This window comes from Ranitomeya variabilis, chromosome 6 (assembly GCF_051348905.1).
Source record: "Ranitomeya variabilis isolate aRanVar5 chromosome 6, aRanVar5.hap1, whole genome shotgun sequence".
Taxonomy (NCBI): Eukaryota; Metazoa; Chordata; class Amphibia; order Anura; family Dendrobatidae; genus Ranitomeya; species Ranitomeya variabilis.
The window spans coordinates 402,153,653-402,175,762 of NC_135237.1; the positions used below are offsets into that span (position 1 = coordinate 402,153,653).

Genomic DNA, 22,110 nt, shown 5'->3' on the forward strand with positions numbered 1-22,110 from the left:
CAAACTTCTGTGAAATCAAACTGTCCACTTAGGAAGCAACACTGTTTGACAATCAATTTCACATGCTGTTGTGCAAATGGAATAGACAACAAAGGAGTGGTTCTGCAAGTGGGGACCACAGACCACATCTCAGTACCAATGCTTTCTCGCTGATGTTTTGGTCACTTTTGAATGTTGGTTGTGCTTTCACACTCGTGGTAGCATGAGACGGACTCTACAACCCACACAAGTGGCTCAAATAGTGCGGCTCATCCAAGATGGCACATTAATGCGAGCTGTGGCAAAAAGGTTTGCTGTGTCTGTCAGCGTAGTGTCCAGAGGCTGGAGGCGCTACCAGGAGACAGGCCAGTATACCAGGAGATGTGGAGGGCGCAGTAGGAGGGCAACAACCAAGCAGCAGGACCGCTACCTCAGCCTTTGTGCAAGGAGGAACAGGAAGAGCACTGCCAGAGCCCTGCAAAATGACCTCCAGCAAGCCACAAATATGCATGTGTCTGCACAAACGGTTAGAAACCGACTCCATGAGGATGGTCTGAGTGCCCAACGTCCACCAATGGGGGTTGTGCTCACAGCCCAACACCGTGCAGGACGCTTGGCATTTGCCACAGAACACCAGGATTGGCAAATTCGCCACTGGCGCCCTGTGCTCTTCACACAGATGAAAGCAGGTTCACACTGAGCACATGTGACAGTCTGGAGACGCCGTGGAGAGAGGATCTGCCTGCAACATCCTTCAACATGACCGGTTTGGCAGTGGGTCAGTAATGGTGTGGGGAGGCATTTTTTGGAGGGCCGCACAGCCCTCCATGTGCTCGCCAGAGGTAGCCTGACTGCCATTAGGTACCAAGATGAGATCCTCAGACCCCTTGTGAGACCATATGCTGGTGCGGTTGTCCCTGGGTTCCTCCTAATACAAGACAAAGCAAGACCTCTTGTGGCTGGAGTGTGTCAGCAGTTTCCTCAAGATGAAGGCATTGAAGCTATGGACTGGCCTGCCCGTTCCCCAGACCTGAATCCGATTGAACACATGTGGGACATCATGTCATGCACCATCCACCGACGTCACGTTGCACCACAGACTGTCCAGGTGTTGGTGGATGCTTTAGTCCAGGTCTGGGAGGAGATCCCTCAGGAGACCATTCGCCGCCTCATTAGGAGCATTCCCAGGCATTGTAAGGAGGTCATGCAGGCACGTGGAGGCCACACGCACTACTGAGCATTATTTCCTTGTCTTGAGGCATTTGCACTGAAGTTGGATCAGCCTGTAACTTCATTTTCCTCATTGATTTGGAGCATCATTCCAACTCCAGATCTCCGTGGGCTATTAGTTGTGAATTACGTTTATAATTTTTAGGTTTTATTGTTCTCAACACATTCCATTATGTAATGAATAAAAATTTACAACTGAAATATTTCATTTAGTGTTCCCTTTATTTTTTTGAGCAGTGTATAATCATCCCCATCCAGGTATACACGCCCCCATTTTGCTGCACACATTTAAAAAAAACAAACAAACAATTCTACTTGCCTTCCCTCCACTCCTTTGCAGCGGGTCCTGTTCTAGGTCAGCAGCTGATTTCAGAGTGTAACAGCGCAAGATATCACTGCCATGCGCTCTCACATGCTAAAGTCAGCTACCAGAATACTCACTGCACTCCACACTTGGGATTATGGGCATGGAGAGCAGTGAATATTAATTTTCTTTAATAACGGTCAAAGTGTTAGCCGCAGCCACCAGGCGATCATGTGTCTGTTATTAAAGAGAATGAAAATTCACTGCTCTCATGGGCATGGGGAGCAATAAATATTCACTCTCTTTAATGGAGGACACACGTGATCACCCAGCCGCTGCATGAAGCCGGCTGTGGCTAACAGTATTGCCCGCTATTAAAGAGAATGAATATTCACTTCTCTCCACTCCCATGAGAGTGGAGAGCAGTGAATATTCATTCTCTTTAATGGTAGCACACGTGATCGCCCGGAGGCTGCAACTAACTGTGTGTGCGCCCCCTATTAAAGACAATTAATTTTCACTTGTCCCCACGCCCATAGTCCCTCCCACCTCTCGGTGCCAGTTTCAGTGCATAGAGGTGGTCCGATGGGCGTTGCTAGTATTGGTCTGGCGCCTCCCATCTTTTTACAATCCCCGTCCTCCTGCTTGCTTCATGTGGATGATGCGTCCCATCCTCATCCACACAGTCTCCTCGGCACAGCGCTTCTGCACAGGCGTACTTCTCTGCCCTTTTTGAGTGCAGAGCAAAGTACTGCAGTGTGCAGGTGCCGGGAAAGGTCAGAGAGGTCGAGTTGGGGGCAGATATACAGCATTATAGAATGCTGTACATCAGCCCTGAAAGGCGGTGGCCGTATCTCTTATCGGCCAAATCTGGTGACAGGCTCACTTTAATATGGCATCAATAGACATCTATAGACCCACTTGTATGCCTGTAACTTCATACAAAATCTGTAGTAGTATGTAGATATTTTATAATATAGACAATGAATATTGATAATTAAATATAGTGTGTGTATGTGTGTGAGTGTGTGTATATATATATATATATATATATATATATATATATATAATATATATATATATATATATATATATATATATATATATATATAATTATATTTTACAGTTGAAACCAGAAGTTTATATACACTATATAATAAGACACAACCATTTTATGTCAATTAGGATTACCATAATTATTAATATTTGCCAAATGCCAGAATGAGAAAGAATGTTTTAGGCTATGTGCACACGTCCGGTTTTGGTCAGGAAATTTCTGCAAGAAATCCTGACATTTTCTGCAAGAAATCCGCATGCGGTTTTTTTGCACTTTTTTTTGCGGATTTTTCCGGAGGTTCCCAATGCAATAATATAGTGGGAAATTCCGCAAAATTAATGAACATGCTGCTTTTTTTTACCGCAATGCGTTTTTTTTTCTGCGACTTTTTTTGTGACTTTGCAGTAATAAAAATGCCTTAAAACATTCTCTTTATTCTGGCATTTGGCAAATATTAATAATTATGGTAATCCTATTTGACCTAAAAAGGGAAAGGTTTATTCTGATTTAATGCGATTTATTGAGAAAAACATGCATATGTGTCTTTATATATATTACAAGCAAAAAATTGTGGCTCTAAAATCAGCACTATATAATATGTAGCATTTACATAGCAGTTATGTAATCAGCAATATATACTGTGCTGTTATTAGTATGCTCTGATGTTTGCTGTTGGGGTTTTTAATCCTTGTAATTCTAGTCATCTTACCAAGGAGTTTGGACTACACTCTGAGTTGGGTGATGTGTATTCAGTACCTGCGCCTTATAACCCATTTTTACTTTTTTATTAATTCCTCTACATACTGAATTTGTCAAATAAAATGCCTCATTCTAAACTTTGATGACATGATGTTTTTGGGTAGGCTGCCACTTGGTGGACAATATGCACGTTTGTTATACATTTTAGGAATGAGTTTAAGTTTTCCTCTTGTAGCTGCTGTGGCTGATTCAGCCGAGACTTATCCTAAGTGGCCACACACACAGTGCTTGCCGAGTGCTCCATGGTAGTGCGCCCGAGATCAGTGTCCCATCATTCAGCTGGAGGAACCGGAACAACCCTAGCTTTATTATGGTGAGTTTCACTTTTGTTGTGTAATTAGTATAGTGGCTTAAACTTCTTTTATTTACTTGTGTTATATAGTAGGCTGCTTTTTTTTTTCCCTCACACTGATGAATCGAAAATGCTCTTTAACTTCAGAACCAGAAGATTTTGTGGTGCATAAAACTGCATACAATTCATAGTATTGTAAGAAATGCAGATGTTACCGTTCTGTCATATCTTATTTACATGTTGTGCTAATAAGTTAACATACCCCAGGAGAATGTGCAAGACCTGTTCTACGTTTGAGAAAAAAAAAATCACAATGGTGTCTCATACAGTGGCTTGTGAAAGTATTTCGCTCTTGGTTTTTTTGAGGGCTTACATCAAATAATGTAAACAAAATGCCTACAACTGTGAACATTTGATTTATTTTTTTATTGTGGTGCAAACCACAACTAGGACAAAATGGCTGAAAACTTCAGTGTGTGTATAACTATTCACTCCCCTGAAGTCAGTACTTTGTAGAGCCTCCTTTTTGCGGCAATTACAGCTGCAAGTCACTTTTGATAAGTCTCTTATGAGCTTTCTACATCTAGTCGCTGGGATTTTTGCCCATTACTCAAGGCAAAACTGCTTCAGCTCCTTCAGGTTAGATGGTTTCCTCTGGTTAACAGCAATCTTCAACTCTGACCACAGATTCTCAATAGGATAAAGGTCTGGGCTATGATCAGGCCTCTCCAAAACATTTACACATTTCCCCTTAAACCACTCAAGTGTTGCTTTAGCAGTATGCTTTGTGTCATTGTCTTGTTGGAAGATGAACCTCCATCCCAGTCTCAAATCACTGACCGACTGAAACAGGTTTTTCTCAGGAATATCCTTGTATTTCACACCATCCATTTTCCCTGTCTGTGCTGCTGAAAAACATCCCCACAGCATGATGCTGCCACCACCATGTTTTACTATGGGAATGGTGTTCTTTGGGTGATGAGCTGTGTTGATTTGGTGCCAGACATAGCAGTTTCCTTAGTGGAAAAAGTCTTAATTTTGATCTCATTTGACTAAAACACCTTCCTCCATAGATTTGGGGAGTCTCCCACATGTCTTTTGGCAAACTCAAAACTAGCCTTACAATTTTTGTGTCAGTAAAGCCTTTTTTCTGCCCACTCTTCCATAAAGGCCAACTCCATGGAGCGAACGGCTTACTGGGGTCTTAGGACGGATAGGCCAGTCTCTGCCTAGGAATTCTACAGCTCCTTCAGAGTTATGTTTGGTCTCTGTGCTGTCTCTCTGATTAATGTCCTTGCCCGGGCTGAGAGTTTTCTAGTGGGCAGACCTCTCTTGGTAGGTTTGTTGTAGTACCATGATCTTTCCATTTGATGATAATGGATTTGATTTGTGCTTTGGGGGATTATCAGAGATTGGGATATTTTTATTTTTTTTTATAACCCAACCCTGACTTGTACTTCTCCAAACAAGCCAGAGACAAAGTTTTGGAGATCTCCTTGGTGTTCGCGGTGTTGTTGGGTTAGTGGTGCCTCTTTTTAATGGTGCTGCAGCCTCTGTGGACTTTCAGAAATGATGTGTATATACTGACAGACCATGTGACACATAGTGAAAGGAAGTCCACCTGTGTGCAATCTAAACATGTGACTTCCTTTCAATAAGCATGTCATTTTTCTTACTTCATCAAGTTACTATTTAGTGCTGATGCATCACACACAAATCAAATTACAAAAATATTTAAACACAGGTTGTAATGTAACAAAATGGGTAAAAAGGCCAAGTGGGGGAGGGCAAATACTTTCACAAGCCACTTTATATTCAAAAAGGGTAGGGGGGAGAGTGGATAATGCTACCATTGGGGTGTGTGGCTATATTTTGGATTTGGTTAGATTGGGGTGGTTGACATACTACTAGTGAGGTTGAGTCGGGGAAATGTGAGGTTGATCTGGTACTAGTTGATTGGGAAATATTATGATGCTCCTACTAGTGGTCAGCATGGTGGCTATATTACCGTATTTTTCTGACCATAAGACGCACTTTTTTTCCTCCAAATTTGGGAGGAAAGTGTGGGTGCGTCTTATGGTAGGGATGCAGCATGTGGGGAGGGGGGCAGCAGCGGGATCGCACTGTTATCCCACTTCAGGAGGCAGAAAAATGTCCCCACTGCCGGGAATCAGCGCTGGGAAAACCATGTGGTCCCGATGATTAAGTGCAGTGAATATTCATTAGCTACTCCCCGCCCACCTATCAGCTGAGCGGTGAGCCAGGAGCAGCAAATGAATACTGCACTTAAGCAGGGACACACATGGTTTCCTCAGCGCTGATTCCTGCAGCAGCTGGGGAGATCCGTGTGTCCAGGGGAGGAGGAGGCAGCAGGGTCTGGGGGAGAGGAGATCGCTGGTACCTTCCTGGGCTGGAGCTGAGTGCTGTGCAGTGTGCACAAGGAGGACCTGTGATGGTCAGAAGTGGGCGGGCTGGAGCATCACATGGCAGCACAGAGCCCTCCCTCTTCTTGACATCATCACAGGTCCTTCAGACTCCCAACACTAGAATCTGCTGGCTTCCATTACCTGTGCTGTGGAAAGGCAACAAGAGGGAGGGCTCTGTGTGTGCAGTCATGGGATGCTTTTACCTCACCACAGTGTGGCTGGCTGCCACAATTAAGAGGTTAGTCTTTCCAAAACACAATAAAGCACTCTGCCACTCCTTTAGTGAACTGTAACTCCCAGCATGTCATAGGATCTGCAGGACATGCTGGGAGTTATAGTTCTCCCATGGGATTTTAAAGCAGCACTCCAGTGTTATTTTGCAGTGGAGTGGTGCTTTCAATATAAGCCCTGTGCCCCCATTCTTACACTCACCCTCCAGCGTCTTCATATAGTACTTCACAGACACCACACTGGTCCCGCAGCTTCCAACATAATAACATACTATTATATATAATAACACCACATATAATAGTATGTTATTAAATATTTTACCACATTTTTTGGCTTCAAATATTTTTTTCCCGCTTTTCCACCTCTAAAACCTGGGTGCGCCTTATAGTCCGGTGCGTCTTATAGTCCGAAAAATACGGTACTTTGCAACACTGTGTTCAAATCCCACCAAAAACATCTGCAAGGAAAGGAATTTGAATGTTCTTCCCATGTTTGTGTGAGTTTTTTACCACACTCCAAAGATCTACTGACATACTGATAGGGAATGTAGATTGTGAACCCCAATGGGGACAGTGATGATGAGATTTGTAAAGCGCTGTGGAATTAATGGTGTTATATACTGAGTAAAATAAATGATGACTGAGGAACAGATGACAGAGATGAAACAGCTCCTGCTTTTTCGAGAACACATTTCCCTACATCTACATTTAGGCCCAAAAATGTGTGGACAGTGACCCAATCTTCATGATTAAAGGGAATCTGTCACCCCAAAATTGGCCTATAAACTAAGGCCACCGGCATCAGGGCTTATCTACAGCGTTAAATGGCACTTTGTTTAAATCCAAAAGTGTTTTTTTTTTTTTTTTTACCATTTAAATGGAAAAAATAAAAACCTACACATTTGGGGTCTGCGAACTCGTAATGACCTGGTCAGTTTTAGCATTAACCCCTTACCGACCTCCGCCGTACTATTACTGGGGAGGTCAGAACCCCCGCTTTGATGCAGGGCTCCGGCGGTGAGCCCACATCAAAGCCGGGACATGTCAGCTGTTATGAACAGCTGACATGTGCCCGCAATAGCGGTGGGTGAAATCGCGATTCACCCTCCGCTATTAACTAGTTAAATGCCGCTGTCAAATGCTGACAGCTGCATTTAACCGGTGCTTCCAGCCGCATGGCTGGAAATGCTCGCATCGCTGACCCTCGTCACATGATTCGGGGGTCAGCGATGCATCGGCATAGTAACCAGAGGTCTCCTTGAGATATCTATGGTTACTGATGCCGGCTTGCTGTGAGCGCCACCCTGTGGTCTGTGCTCATAGCAAGCCTGCAATTCAGCTACATAGCAGCGATCATCAGATCGCTCCTATGTCGCAGAGCCGATCAGGCTATGCCAGCTTCTTACCTCCCATGGAGGCTATTAAAGCATGGCAAAAGTTTAAAAAAATATGAAAAAAAATTATAAAAGTTTAAATCTCCCTTTCGCCCCATTCAAAATAAAACAAAAAAAATATCAAACCTACACATATTTGGTATCGCCACGTTCTGAATCGCCCGATCTATGAATAAAAAAAGCATTAACCTGATCGCTAAATGGCGTAGCGAGAAAAAAATTCAAAATGCCAGAATTACAGTTTTTTGGTCGCTGCGACATTGCATTAAAATGCAATAACGGGCGATCAAAAGAATGTATCTGCACCAAAATGGTATCATTAACCCCTTAGTGACAGAGCCAATTTGGTACTTAATGACCGAGCCAATTTTTACAATTCTGACCAGTGTCACTTTATGAGGTTATAACTCTGGAACGCTTTATCGGATCCCGCTGATTCTGAGATTGTTTTTTCGTGACATGTTGTACTTCAAGTTAGTGGTAACATTTCTTCGATATTACTTGCGATTATTTATGAAAAAAATGGAAATATGGCGAAAATTTTTAAAATTTTGCAATTTTCAAACTTTGTATTTTTATGCCCTTAAATCAGAGAGATATGTCACAAAAAATAGTTAATAAATAACATTTCTCACATGTCTACTTTACATCAGCACAATTTTGGAAACAATTTTTTTTTTTGTTAGGGAGTTATAAGGGTTAAAAGTTGACCAGCAATTTCTCATTTTTACAACACCATGATTTTTTTTAGGGACCACATCACCTTTGAAGTGATTTTGAGGGGTCTATATGATAGAAAATAACCAAGTGTGACACCATTCTAAAAACTGCACCCCTCAAGCTGCTCAAAACCACATTCAAGAAGTTTATTAACCCTTTACGTACTTCACAGGAACTAAAACAATGTGGAAGAAAAAAATGAACATTTTACTTTTTTTTGCAAACATTTTACTTCAGAACCATTTTTTTTAATTTTCACAAGTGTAAAAACAGAAATTTAACCACAAATTTTGTTGTGCAATTTTTCCTGAGTACGCCGATACCCCATATGTGGTGGTAAACCACTGTTTGGGCGCACCGCAGAGCTTGGAAGTGAAGGAGCACCGTTTGACTGTTTCAATGCAGAATTGGCTGGAATTGAGATCGGATGCCATGTCGCGTTTGGAGAGTCCCTGATGTGCCTAAACAGTGGAAACCTCCCACAAGTGATACCATTTTGGAAACTAGACCCCTTAAGGAACTTATCTAGATGTGTGGTGAGCACTTTGAACCCCCAAGTGCTTCACAGAAGTTTATAACGTAGAGCCGTGAAAATAAAAAATCTCATTTTTTCTACAAAAATGATCTTTTTGCCCCCAAATTTTTATTTTCACAAGGGTAACAGGAGAAATTAGACCACAAAAGTTGTTGTGCAATTTCTCCTGAGTACGTCGATACCCCATATATGGGGGTAAACCACTGTTTGGGCGCACCGCAGAGCTTGGAAGAGAAGGAGTGTCGTTTTACTTTTTCAATGTAGAATTGGCTGGAATTGAGATCGGACGCCATGTCACGTTTGGAGAGCCGCTGATGTGCCTAAACAGTAGAGACCCCCCACATATGACACCATTTTGGAAACTAGACCCCTTAAGGAACTTATCTAGATGTGTGGTGAGCACTTTAAACCCCCAGGTGCTTCACAGAAGTTTATAACGTAGAGCCGTGAAAATAAAAAAATCGCATTTTTTCTACAAAAATGATCTTTTTGCCTCCAAATTTTTATTTTACCAAGGGTAACAGGAGAAAATGGACCCCAGAAGCTGTTGTACAATTTGTCTTGAGTACGCCGACACCCCATATGTGGGGGTAAACCACTGTTTGGGCGCATGGCTGAGCTCGGAAGCAAAGGAGCGCCATTTGACTTTTCAATGCAAAATTGACTGGAATTGAGATCGGACGCCATGTCGCGTTTGGAGAGCCCCTGATGTGCCTAAACAGCAGAAACCCCCCAAAAGTGACCCCCCATGGAACTTATCTAGATATGTGGTGAGAACTTTGAATGCCCAAGTGCTTCACAGAAGTTTATAATGCAGAGTAGTGAAAATAAAAAATATTTTTTTTCCCACAAAAAAGATTTTTTTAGCCCCCAAATTTTTATTTTCACAAGGGTAACAAGAGAAATTGGACCCCAAAAGTTGTTGTCCACTTTGTCCTGAGTATGCTGGTACCCCATATGTGGGGGTAAACCACTGTTTGGGCGCACGGCAGAGCTCGGAAGGGAAGGAGCGCCATTTTGGAATGCAGACTTTGATAGAATTGTCTGCGGGCGTTATGTTGCGTTTGCAGACCCCTAATGTACCTAAACAGTAGAAACCCCCACAAGTGACCAAATTTTGGAAAATAAACCCACTAAGGAACCACAAGTGGGGGTAAACCACTGTTTGGGCGCATGGCAGAGCTCAGAAGGGAGGGAGTACCATTTGACTTTTTTAGCACAAAATTGGCTGTCGTGTTTGGAGACCCCCTGATGTACCTAAACAGTGGAAACCCCCCAATTCTAACTCCAACCCTAACCCCAACACAGCCCTAACCCTAATCTCAACCCGATCCATAATCCTAATCACAACCCTAACGATAATCACAACCCTAACCCCAAAACAGCCCTAATCTCAACCCTAACCATAACCCTAATCAAAACCCTAAATCCAACACACCCCTAACCCTAATCCCAACCCTAACCCTAATCCCAACCCTAATCCCAAACGTAACACTAATCCCAACCCTAATCCAAACCCTAACCCTAATCCCAACTCTAACCCTAACTTTAGCCCCAACCCTAACTTTAGCCCCAACCCTAACCATAACTTTAGCCCCCGTCGTCACAAAAAAAGTTCAATGTAACCTTTTTTTTGTACGTCGCGTCCGCCATTTCCGCGGATGCGTGGCCGTAACTCTGCCCCCTCCTCCCCAGGACATAGACTGGGCAGCGGATGCGTTGAAAAACTGCATCCGCTGCCCACGTTGTGCACAATTTTCACAACGTGCGTCGGTACATTGGGCCGACGCATTGCGACCGCCCCGTACCGACGCAAGTGTGAAAGAAGCCTAAGGCTACTTTCACACTAGCGTCGTACTCGGCCCATCGCAGTGTGTCGGGCCGACGTACCGACGCTAGCGTTGTAAGCGCCGCACAACGGGTGCAGCGGATGCTGTTTTTTCAACGCATCCGCTGCCCCATTGTGAGGTGCGGGGAGGCGGGGGCGGAGTTCCGGCCACGCATGCGCGGTCGGAAATGGCGGACACGTCGCACAAAAAAGTTACATGTAGTTTTTTTTGTGTCGACGGTCCGCCGAAGCACGACGCATCCGTCGTACGACGGATGCGACATGTGGCAATCCGTCGCAATGCGTCGCTAATGCAAGCCAATGGAGAAAAAACGCATCCTGCAAGCACTTTTGCAGGATGCGTTTTTTCTCCAACGACGCAATGCGACGGAAGACAAAAAACGCTAGTGTGAAAGTAGCCTAACCCTAACCCTAACCCTAAATTTAGCCCCAACCCTAACCCTAACCCTAACCCTAACCCTAACCCTAACCCTAACTCTAACCCTAACTCTAACCCTAACTCTAACCCTAACTCTAACCCTAACTCTAACCCTAACTCTAACCCTAACTCTAACCCTAACTCTAACCCTAACTCTAACCCTAACTCTAACCCTAACTCTAACCCTAACTCTAACCCTAACTCTAACCCTAACTCTAACCCTAACTCTAACCCTAACTCTAACCCTAACTCTAACCCTAACTCTAACCCTAACTCTAACCCTAACTCTAACCCTAACTCTAACCCTAACTCTAACCCTAACTCTAACCCTAACTCTAACCCTAACTCTAACCCTAACTCTAACCCTAACTCTAACCCTAACTCTAACCCTAACTCTAACCCTAACTCTAACCCTAACTCTAACCCTAACTCTAACCCTAACTCTAACCCTAACTCTAACCCCAACTTGTCTTCTCCTGCCGGCCGGCAGATGGCAGCAGATGGCGGGCGCACTGCGCATGCGCCCGCCATGATGAAAAAGCCGGCTGGCAGGAGAAGACAGAAGAGGACCCAGGGAGAGTATGATAGGGTCCCCGAATCCCCCTATTTCTCTGTCCTCTGATGTGCGATCACATCAGAGGACAGAGAAATAACTGATCGTTTTTTTTTTTTTTTTTGCGGTCGCCGGTAAACTGTTAATTACCGGCGATCGCAAAGCAGGGGTCGGTGCAAACCGACCCCGATCATGTTCTTTGGGGTCTCGGCTACCCCCGGCAGCCGAGACCCCAAAGAACATCCGGGTGCCAGGCGGCGGGCGCACTGCGCGTGCGCCCGCCATTTTTTCCCGGAAGAAAGATGGCGGCGCCCATGGGGAGACACGAGGAGCACCGGGGGAGGTAGGTAAGTATTGGGGGGCTATTGGGGGCCATCGGGGACCACATTTCTCTGTCCTCCGATGTGCGATCACATCGGAGGACAGATAAATTAAACGGCAAATCGCGTTTTTTTTTTTTTGTTGCGACCGCCGGTAAACGGTTAATTACCGGCGATCGCAACTCGGGGGTCGGTAAAAACCCCCCGAATCATGTTCTCTGGGGTCTCGGCTACCCTCGGCAACCGAGACCCCAGAGAAAATCCGACTCTGGGGGGCGCTATTCACTTTTTCCACAGCGCCGTTAATTAACGGCGCTGTGGATTAAGTACCCTTAGCGGCCGCCGTTAAAAGGCGTATCGGCGGTCGTTAAGGGGTTAAACGTCAGCTCAGCACGCAAAAAATAAGCCCCCACCCAACCAGAGATCACAAAAAATGGAGACGCTGCGGGTATTGGAAAATTGCGCAATTTTTTTTTTTTTTTAGAAAAGTTTGGAATTTTTTTTTACCACTTAGATAAAACGAACCTTGATATGTTTGGTGTCTATGAACTCGTAATGACCTGGAGAATCATAAGGGCAGGTCAGTTTTAGCATTAAGTAAACCTAGCAAAAAAGCCAAACAAAAACAAGTGTGGGATTGCACTTTTTTTGCAATTTCACCGCACTTGGAATTTTTTCCCCGTTTTCTAGTACACGACATGCTAAAACCAATTATGTCGTTCAAAAGTTCAACTTGTCCTGCAAAAAACAAGCCCTCACATGGCCGTATTGACAGAAAAATAAAAAAGTTATGGCTCTGGGAAGAAGGGGAGCGAAAAACAAGAACGCAAAAACGGAAAAGGGCAAGATCTTGAAGGGGTTAATGAACATGGCAAAATCAAGCCGAAAAACAAGTGTGGAATTGCACTTTTTTTTGCAATTTCACTGTACTTAAATGACTGTTATACCCTAATGGAAAGATAATTGTTCTAAAAGTAAGCAACAGTAGTGAAGTACATATATGTTATAGTAGGAAAGACACTAATGATATGTGGTCGTGCATTTCACCCTAGCTTCGACGGGTCATGTGGTCCTCCATTGTGTTGCTCTTTTTTACCTATTAAGTATTTTTAAGTTCATTATGTTTTATGAGACCTCAGTGCACCATTTTTCTCCTCTTTGTTGGTAAATATGTAATAACCTGACTTTTTTTTTTTTTCCTCTGCTGTAGACGGGGTGGGTTGGTTCTGGATATAATTTTTCTAATATAAAGGTTGCTTGTAATATGTATTGATGTGCAATAATTTAAAAAAAAAAAAAAAATACATCTGTTATAATGTGTTTGGGATGAAAATATAATTATAGAATTACACAATTATAAGAATGAGAACACTATTTTTAAAATGTTTGATTTCAGCCAAAAATATGAAAGGCAAACTAAGGCCGGCGTCACACTCAGCGTATGAAAATACGGTCCGTATTTTACGGCCGTAATACGCAGAAATGTTCCAAAAATAGTGATCCGTATGTCATCCGTAGGCAGGGTGTGTCAGCGTATTTTGCGCATGGCATCCTCTGTATGGCATCCGTACTGCGAGATTTTCTCGCAGGCTTGCAAAACCGACATCTAATGGATTTATGTGCTCAAATGTTTGTTAAAACATATATACAGTGTGTATATATAATAAATATATATATATATATATTATAATCAGTAAGTGTATTTATATTTAATTCAGCGCGAGATATGTGAAAAGCCGGTAATTCAATTGCCGGCTTTTTCTTCTTCCCAAACCCGACATGATATGAGACATGGTTTACATACAGTAAACCATCTCATATCCCTTTTTCCAGTCCACCACCTGACAGCACCATTGGAGGACGTCCTTCTTATCCGCAGTGGGACAGGAACCACAAGTTAAAAGGACCCTCCCCACTCCACCCACCAGTGTTTTTCCTGTCCCACTGCGGATAGGAACTGCAAGACGCCCTCCGACGGTGCTGTGCAGATGGTGGGGATCGGGGGGCCCAGCCTTTCCCTTCCCCGCCGCAAGATATCTGCGGCTGATACCTGCCATGGGGGGTCCCTCAGCCTCCCCAGTGTAGCGCTGCTCCTGGGGTCGGGTCCGCTTTCTCCTCGGGGGGCTCTCGGCCCGGGTGCCGGGAGGTGTGTGCGGCGACCGCTTCCAGCAGCGGCCGCGGTTTCCGGGTCCAGCGGCCGCGTCACTTCCGGTCGCGACGACCGCGTCACTTCCGGTCGCGACGACCGCGTCACTTCCGGTGCGGCCAGCATGGAGGATGACGCCGGCAGCAGCGCCGGCCTCGGTGAGGGGCTCAGCGCGGTCACCGCAGCGGCGGTAAGGAGGGCAGGATCAACCAGGTAAAACCTATATAATCTCACCAGGGGGGTCTGTATACCGCCGGCCATCCTGACAAAGGGAGCACTCGGCTATACGTACATATTGTCATCTGCTAATGGAGGAGACTGCCAGACCTGAGGGGACTGACCAGCTTCAGGGGCACGTGAGTGGGCTATGCAAAGCCATACCACAAAGCTCACCCCTCCCCCTGCTCCCTACTTACGGTGCCACGTATCTCTATTTTACCCTAGGCTGAGCCTTCCATCCCCACAGCCGAAAGGAAAAAAATCGGGGAAAAATAAATGCCCGATATGTTCCATTAAGTTTCCGGAAAACTGGCGGAAACCATTGTGCAAATCATGCACATCCAAAATTGTGGGTGATGAGCAGACAGCGCTGCTATCCAGTATGAGGACCATGATTCGACAGGAGGTTCAGGCTTCTATCTCAAGCTTGAATCTTCCCCAGGCTACTCAGTCAGAACCGCAGACTTCACAGAAGAGGCCGAGGGAATCTAGCCCCTCTTCCGAGGGTGAGGTTTCGGGGGATTCTGACCAGGAAGAAAGAGACGGATCTGTGGGCAGAGGGAAGAGATATTTCTTCTCCGCAACAGACACGGATGAGCTTCTTTATGCTGTGCGTAACACCATGCAGCTACAAGATACACCAGAGGAGACCTCGATCCAGGACGAGATGTTTGGCGGATTACATGCCCAGGTGACAAAAGTCTTCCCCGTCAACAACCACATTCGTTCCATGATCCTGGAAGAGTGGCAGGAAGCGGAGAAGAAGCTAGTGATTCCCAGGGACTTTAGACTTCGTCTGCCCTACAACCCTGAAGACATTAAAGTGTGGGATGAAGTTCCCAAGATCGATGTCCCACTAGCAAAGGTGGCGAAGACCTCAATTCCATTTGAGGACTCTTCCGCATTAAAAGATCCTATGGATCGTAAAGCAGACGGTTTGCTAAGGAGAACTTGGGAGTCCTCCGCGGCAATAATACGGGCCAATATAGCGGCAACCTCCGTAGCCCGGTCAATGCACTTATGGATTGACGATTTAGAGGATCACCTCAAAGCCAAGACTTCCAGAGAGGTTATCCTTAAATCATTGCCATTGCTCAAACTCGCAACAGGCTTTATGGCAGATGCTTCTGCCGAATCTGTAAGGTTTGCGGCTAGAAGCGAATCCCTGTCTAATGCGGCCAGAAGAGCCATATGGCTAAAAACCTGGTCGGGGGATCTCCAGTCAAAAAATAAATTGTGTGGAATCCCATTCTCAGGAAATAAAGTATTTGGGCCAATTCTAGACGATATTCTAGAAAAGGCCTCAGATAAAAAGAAGGGTTTCCCTGAGGAGAATACCAAAAAATATCAGCCCTTTCGTAGGTCCCGACCTGGTCAGAGGACAGACTACAAGGGGAAAGGGAAGAATGGGAGGTGGTCTTATCCCAAGGGTGGAAAAGGTAGAGACTCCATCTTCCCTACTGCAGGTACACCAAAGTCAAATAAATGACATAAAGGTGGGAGGTCGATTACAGAAATTTCTAGGGGGTTGGCAGAAGGTGTCCCAGAATCCTTGGATTCTACAAGTAATTGCACAGGGATACAAATTAGAATTCTCCGGCAGTCCCCCAGAAAGATTTGTAGTGACCCGACCTTGCCCGCTCTCCGACTCCTCCATGTGGAAAACATCCAGGAGCTGTTAGAATTAGAAGCGATTGTGCCAGTTCCCATCTCAGAAAGAGGCGAAGGCCATTATTCCCATTTATTTTCAATAAAGAAACCGTCCGGGGACTCCCGGACGATTATAAACGTAAAACCATTAAACAAATGGGTCCGGTACAAAAGATTCCGGATGGAATCTATAAGATCCACGACGCCTCTAATAGACAAAGACATGGTAATGTGTACCCTAGATCTGAGCAACGCATACTATCATGTCCCGATACACCTCTCCTACCAAAAATTCCTGAGGTTTGCCATAATGAACAGGGGGATTGTACATCACTTTCAGTTCAGATGTCTTCCCTTCGGGCTTGCTTCAGCGCCCAGGATCTTTACCAAGCTGATGTCGGAAGTGGTGGCCTATCTGAGGAATCAGAATGTGACCATAGTCCCATACCTGGACGACTTCCTGATAATGGCGAAATCACAGAAACTCCTCAAGATAGACTGCACTTTCACCCTTTCCATCCTACAAGAGCTGGGATGGATTGTGAACTGGAAAAAGTCCTGCCTGGTCCCAAATTCCAGAATAAAATTTTTGGGGGTGATCTTGGATTCCAATCTAAGAACATCTTTCTTACCAGAAGACAGACAAGAGGCCTTGATCAGACACATCCATCAATTCAGAAGAAGTACCCCCTCCATAAGAGATGCAATGAGGATACTCGGCTTCATGACAGCATGCATACCCTGTGTGAAATGGAGCCAATTCCACTCACGGGAGTTGCAAAGAGAAGTCCTAGGATCCTGGAACAGGAAACAGAGTTCCCTAGACAGGAAGATGCTTGTGTCTCCGTCAGTGAAGAGATCCCTAACCTGGTGGACCAGACCGAGGAACCTGAGAGAGGGAGTACCGTGGGTACTCGATCCCTGTGTTACGGTTACCACAGACGCCAGTCAATACGGATGGGGCGGTCATATAGGAAGAACATACTACCAGGGAGAATGGACTCCTCAGATTGAGGCAAGATCATCGAATTTCAGAGAGCTGTATGCGATCTGGAAAGTGTTGAGCCAGGCCCAGTCATTGGTCCGAGACAGACACGTGAGAATACTGTCCGACAATGTCACAGCAGTGGCATTTCTGAGACACCAGGGAGGTCCGAGACATCCACCACTGCAACACTTAGCAGACCAGATTTTCAGGTGGGCAGAAAGATCTGTCAAATCCATCTCGGCAGTTCACCTGGAAGGGGCCAAGAATCAACTAGCAGATTTCTTGAGCCGAAAGTCGGTACATCCCGGAGAGTGGGAACTGAACCCGGAAGTATTCAGCGGTCTATGCCAGAAATGGGGCACACCTCAGGTGGACCTCTTTGCCGCCAGGTCAAACGCAAAGGTCAGAGCATTTTTTTCTCTGAATCCTCTAGATGGAGCCACAGGAGTAGACGCCTTGTCTCAGTATTGGGGAGAAGGCCTCCTGTACGCATTTCCACCTCTTCCTCTGATATCGAAGACACTCAGGAAGATACGAGACGAGAGAGCAACTGTAATCCTGGTGGTTCCCTTCTGGCCGAAAAGAAGCTGGTTTTCTCTACTGTCCAGGATGTCAACAGAAGAACCAGTCTTTCTACCAAACAGGCAGGACCTTCTGCTTCAGGGTCCGGTGTTCCACAAGAATCCAGACTCTCTGCACCTATCTGCTTGGATCCTGAACGGCAAACCCTAAGATCCAGAGGCCTGTCAGAAGAGGTCATTACCACACTCCAGGCAAGCAGAAAGCCGGTGACTTCGGCGATTTACAACAAGATCTGGAAGCGGTATTGTTCCTTTCTGGGAGAAGGTCATGTGGATACTTCAAAACCAGATATCCCCAGGATCCTCGATTTCCTGCAACTCGGATTTGACAAGGGCCTTCGGCCTAGTACTCTAAAAGTACAGATTGCAGCACTTAGTGTATTTTTTGATACATCACTAGCCTCCCATCCCTGGATAGCCAGATTTTCCAGGGCCACACAGAGAATGAGGCCACTTGTGAGGAAATCAACTCCTCCTTGGGACCTAAACCTGGTCCTTAACACTTTGTGTAAAACCCCTTACTTACTGTCAGAAGATATGGACATAGCCAATCTCTCCTTTAAAACCGCCTTCCTAATTGCCATCACATCGGCTAAAAGGCTAGGGGAGATGCAGGCTTTCTATCCAGAACCCATATCTTCAAATCTTTGACGACAGATTAGTCTTCAAACATAACCCAGCTTTCCTCCCCAAAGTAGTATCATCTACCAATATAAATCAGGAAATAATCCTTCCTTCTTTCTGCCAACACCCTAAAAGCGCAAAAGAAGGGTTCTACCATAACCTTGACGTTAGGGAGACTGTTCTAAAATACCTGAGGGCGACAGAAAGCTGGAGACGGGACACTAACTTATTTATTCAATACGGTGGTCCAAATAGGGGTTGCAAGGCAGCAAAATCAACCATTGCTAGGTGGATTAAAAACATGATTAGCCTAGCGTATACAAACCAAGGGAAAGATCCCCCGGACACTCTTAGGGCCCACTCAACACGAGCCATTTCTACATCATGGGCAGAGAAAGGGGGTGCCTCAGCTGAGCAAATCTGTAGGGCGGCGACTTGGACTAGTCTTTCTACCTTTGCTAGACACTATAAATTAGATGTCGTATCAGACCAATTAGCCTTTGGTAGAAAAGTCTTACATGCAGTAGTCCCACCCTAGTTAACATCCTTTGGTATTCTCCAATGGTGCTGTCAGGTGGTGGACTGGAAAACGGTAATTAGTTCTTACCGGTAATTGTATTTCCAGGAATCCACCTGACAGCACTACTAGTTCCCTCCCACTGCAAACTTTTACTACTGACTAATGTGATGTAACATTGGTGTGTAATTGTAAATAAACTCTCTTTTTTGCATCCATCCAGATGTGGTACTTAGAAAATCACTGGTGGGTGGAGTGGGGAGGGTCCTTTTAACTTGTGGTTCCTGTCCCACTGCGGATAAGAAGGACGTCCTCCAATGGTGCTGTCAGGTGGATTCCTGGAAATACAATTACCGGTAAGAACTAATTACCTTTTTTTGCATATTCCACCCTACTAATGTTAGTAGTGTGTATGTGCAAAATTTGGGCGCTGTAGCTTGTAAAATAAAGGGTTAAATTGCGGAAAAAATTGGCGTGGGCTCCCGCACAATTTTCTCCACCAGAGTGGTAAAGCCAGTGACTGAGGGCAGATATTAATAGCCTAGAGAGGGTCCATGGTTATTGGCCCCCCCGGCTACAAACATCTGCCCCCAGCCACCCCAGAAAAGGCACATCTGGAAGATGCGCCTATTCTGGCACTTGGCCACTCTCTTCCCACTCCCGTGTAGCGGTGGGATATGGGGTAATGAAGGGTTAATGTCACCTTGCTATTGTAAGGTGACATTAAGCCAGATTAATAATGGAGAGGCGTCAATTATGACACCTATCCATTATTAATCCAATAGTACGAAATGGTTAATAAAACACACACACACATTATTTATAAGTATTTTAATGAAATACACAGGTTGTTGTAATATTTTATTATACTGGTAATCCACCTGAAGACCCTCGTTCTGTAACAAAGGAAAAATAAAAAAAACAACAATATCTCATACCTTCCGTCGCTCAGGTCAAGTCCCACGAAGTAAATCCATCTGAAGGGGTTAAATCATTTTACAGCCAGGAGCTCTGCTAAAGCAGTGCTCGTGCCTGTAAAAACCCCGGGGAATGAATGGAAAGCAGGGTGACCTGTAGTTACCTTGAGTTGCGGTGATGCGCCCTCTGCTGGATGTCCTCATGAACTGGAGCCTGGGAAAAGTTCCCACGCTCGAGTTCATTTGAGGACATCCAGCAGAGGGCGCATCACCGCAACTCAAGGTTTACAGTCACGAGCACTGCTTTAGCAGAGCTCCTGGCTGTAAAATGATTTAACCCCTTCAGATGGATTTACTTCGTGGGACTTGACATGAGCGACGGAAGGTATGAGATACTGTTTTTTTTTTTTTTCTTTGTTTTTTTTCCTTTGTTACAGAACGAGGGTCTTCAGGTGGATTACCAGTATAATAAAATATTACAACACCCTGTGTCTTTATTTCATTAAAATACTTTGTAATAATGTGTGTTTTATTAACCATTTCATACTATTGGATTAATAATGGATAGGTGTCATAATGGACGGCTCTCCATTATTAATCTGGCTTAATGTCACCTTACAATAGCAAGGTGACATTAACCCTTCATTACCCCATATCCCACCGCTACACGGGAATGGGAAGAGAGGCCAAGTGCCAGAATAGGCGCATCTTCCAGATGTGCCTTTTCTGGGGTAGCTGGGGGCAGATGTTTGTAGCCAGGGGGGGGGGGGGCAATAACCATGGACCCTCTATAGGCTATTAATATCTGCCCTCAGTCACTGGCTTTACCACTCTGGTGGAGAAAATTGCGCGGGAGCCCACGCCAATTTTGTCCGCCATTTAACCCTTTATTTTACAAGCTACAGCGCCCAAATTTTGCACTTACACACTACTAACATTAGTAGTGTGGAATATGCAAAAAAAAAAAAAAGGATATGAGATGGTTTACTGTATGTAAACCATGTCTCATATCATGTCGGGTTTGGGAAGGAGAAAGAAAAAGCCGGCAATTGAATTACCGGCTTTTCTATAGAACACCGCTGCATATTTCTCGCAAGTCACACTGTTGGTCCGTGTGTAATCTGTATTTTTCTTGCCCCCATAGACTTTCATTGGCGATTTTTTTTTTTTTTGCGCAATACGGTGACAAACGCAGCATGCTGCGATTTTGTACGGCCGTAGAAGACCGTATAATACTGATAGGAGCTGGGCCATAGAGAATCATTGTGCCGTGTGTTATGCGTATTTTCTGCGCTCATACGTCCGTAAAACTCGCCAGTGTGACGCTGGCCTAACACATCTGTATTTCCTTTTAAAGAACAATAAATGTGTTTGGAAGATAAGGGGTTCAAGTACTGGACCAGTGGTAGGGGCTGCTGACAGGGTAGGAGGTGCAAAATGATTGTCTTGTCTCCAGCATGGCCAGCCAGTGCTTTGCCACTGTGGTGACTCGGGGCACCACTCCCCCCACTATGTATGCTGGTGCAATGTAAGGCTTGGTTCACACGACGTGTGTAAAAAAAACAAAACCATTTTACTGCTGCAATTTTGCTGTAAAACAATCCAGGCACTTTGAAAACAAGGTCTGCAAAGTGCATCTTGTGCTATGCGGAAACATTTGTGATCCTGTGTCAGAGTGGCGGTAAGTTGCAATACGACACCATTGCAACAAATTCCAGTGTTGCATTTAGACATGTCGGCATGTATGTAGGCCTGGTTCTAACATATAAATAAGAGAGGTCAGGTTATTGTTTCTCTTTTTCTACCACATTTTTATAATTTTCCTTTATGGATTGCTAGCTGACTAGAAGTCGATTATTCCTGTTACTGTAAACCCTCCATACACGTGACTTTCTCAGGAGAGTAGAGTAAATGATTATACACTAACCCCCAATCCCTATCGTATATTATTGAAGCGCTCCAAAGATCTGTTTGTTTTTCTATTAGCTCCAATGTTGTTCATTATCCACAAACCCACAATTGACAAAGGTTTTCCTTCTGTAATTTTTGACGTAATCCAAAATGTGATCTTGCAAAAATGAAATTTCTTCTTGTCGAAGGTCTGGCTATTGGGACCATCCACTGATCATATGACCGCTGTGAGAAGTCTGAATTTCGCGATGGTCAAGCATGTGCTTTCATGCCTCATCCGATATTTATGGGGCTGACAAAAACAGACGTGAATAGCAATCCCGTTCTGTCAGACAATTATCATCTGTGTATATTCACAAGGGAAAAATGATAAATGCAACAAACACAAGGGCAGTAAAAGTATAAATGGACAAAAATGCACAATGAGTGCATGTATATATGGCTGTACAAGTTGATTCATAGTCCTGTATAGCCTCCTACTGGAAGGTACA

The 22,110-nt window shown here is 44.8% G+C and overlaps 1 protein-coding gene across 7 annotated transcripts in view; it reads left to right on the top strand.

Moving 5' to 3' along the window:
• Window positions 1-22,110, top strand: part of MPPE1 (metallophosphoesterase 1) — a 95,185-nt gene that overhangs the window by 60,783 nt on the left and 12,292 nt on the right. For 6 of the 7 annotated variants that reach the window (XM_077270176.1, XM_077270182.1, XM_077270179.1 and 3 more), the window contains one exon: window positions 3,505-3,642. The exons of the other annotated variant lie outside the window; for it this stretch is intronic. In XM_077270176.1, coding sequence (XP_077126291.1) covers window positions 3,505-3,642 — 138 coding nt within the window. The remainder of the gene's footprint in view (window positions 1-3,504; window positions 3,643-22,110) is intronic. 7 annotated transcript variants of the gene reach the window in all.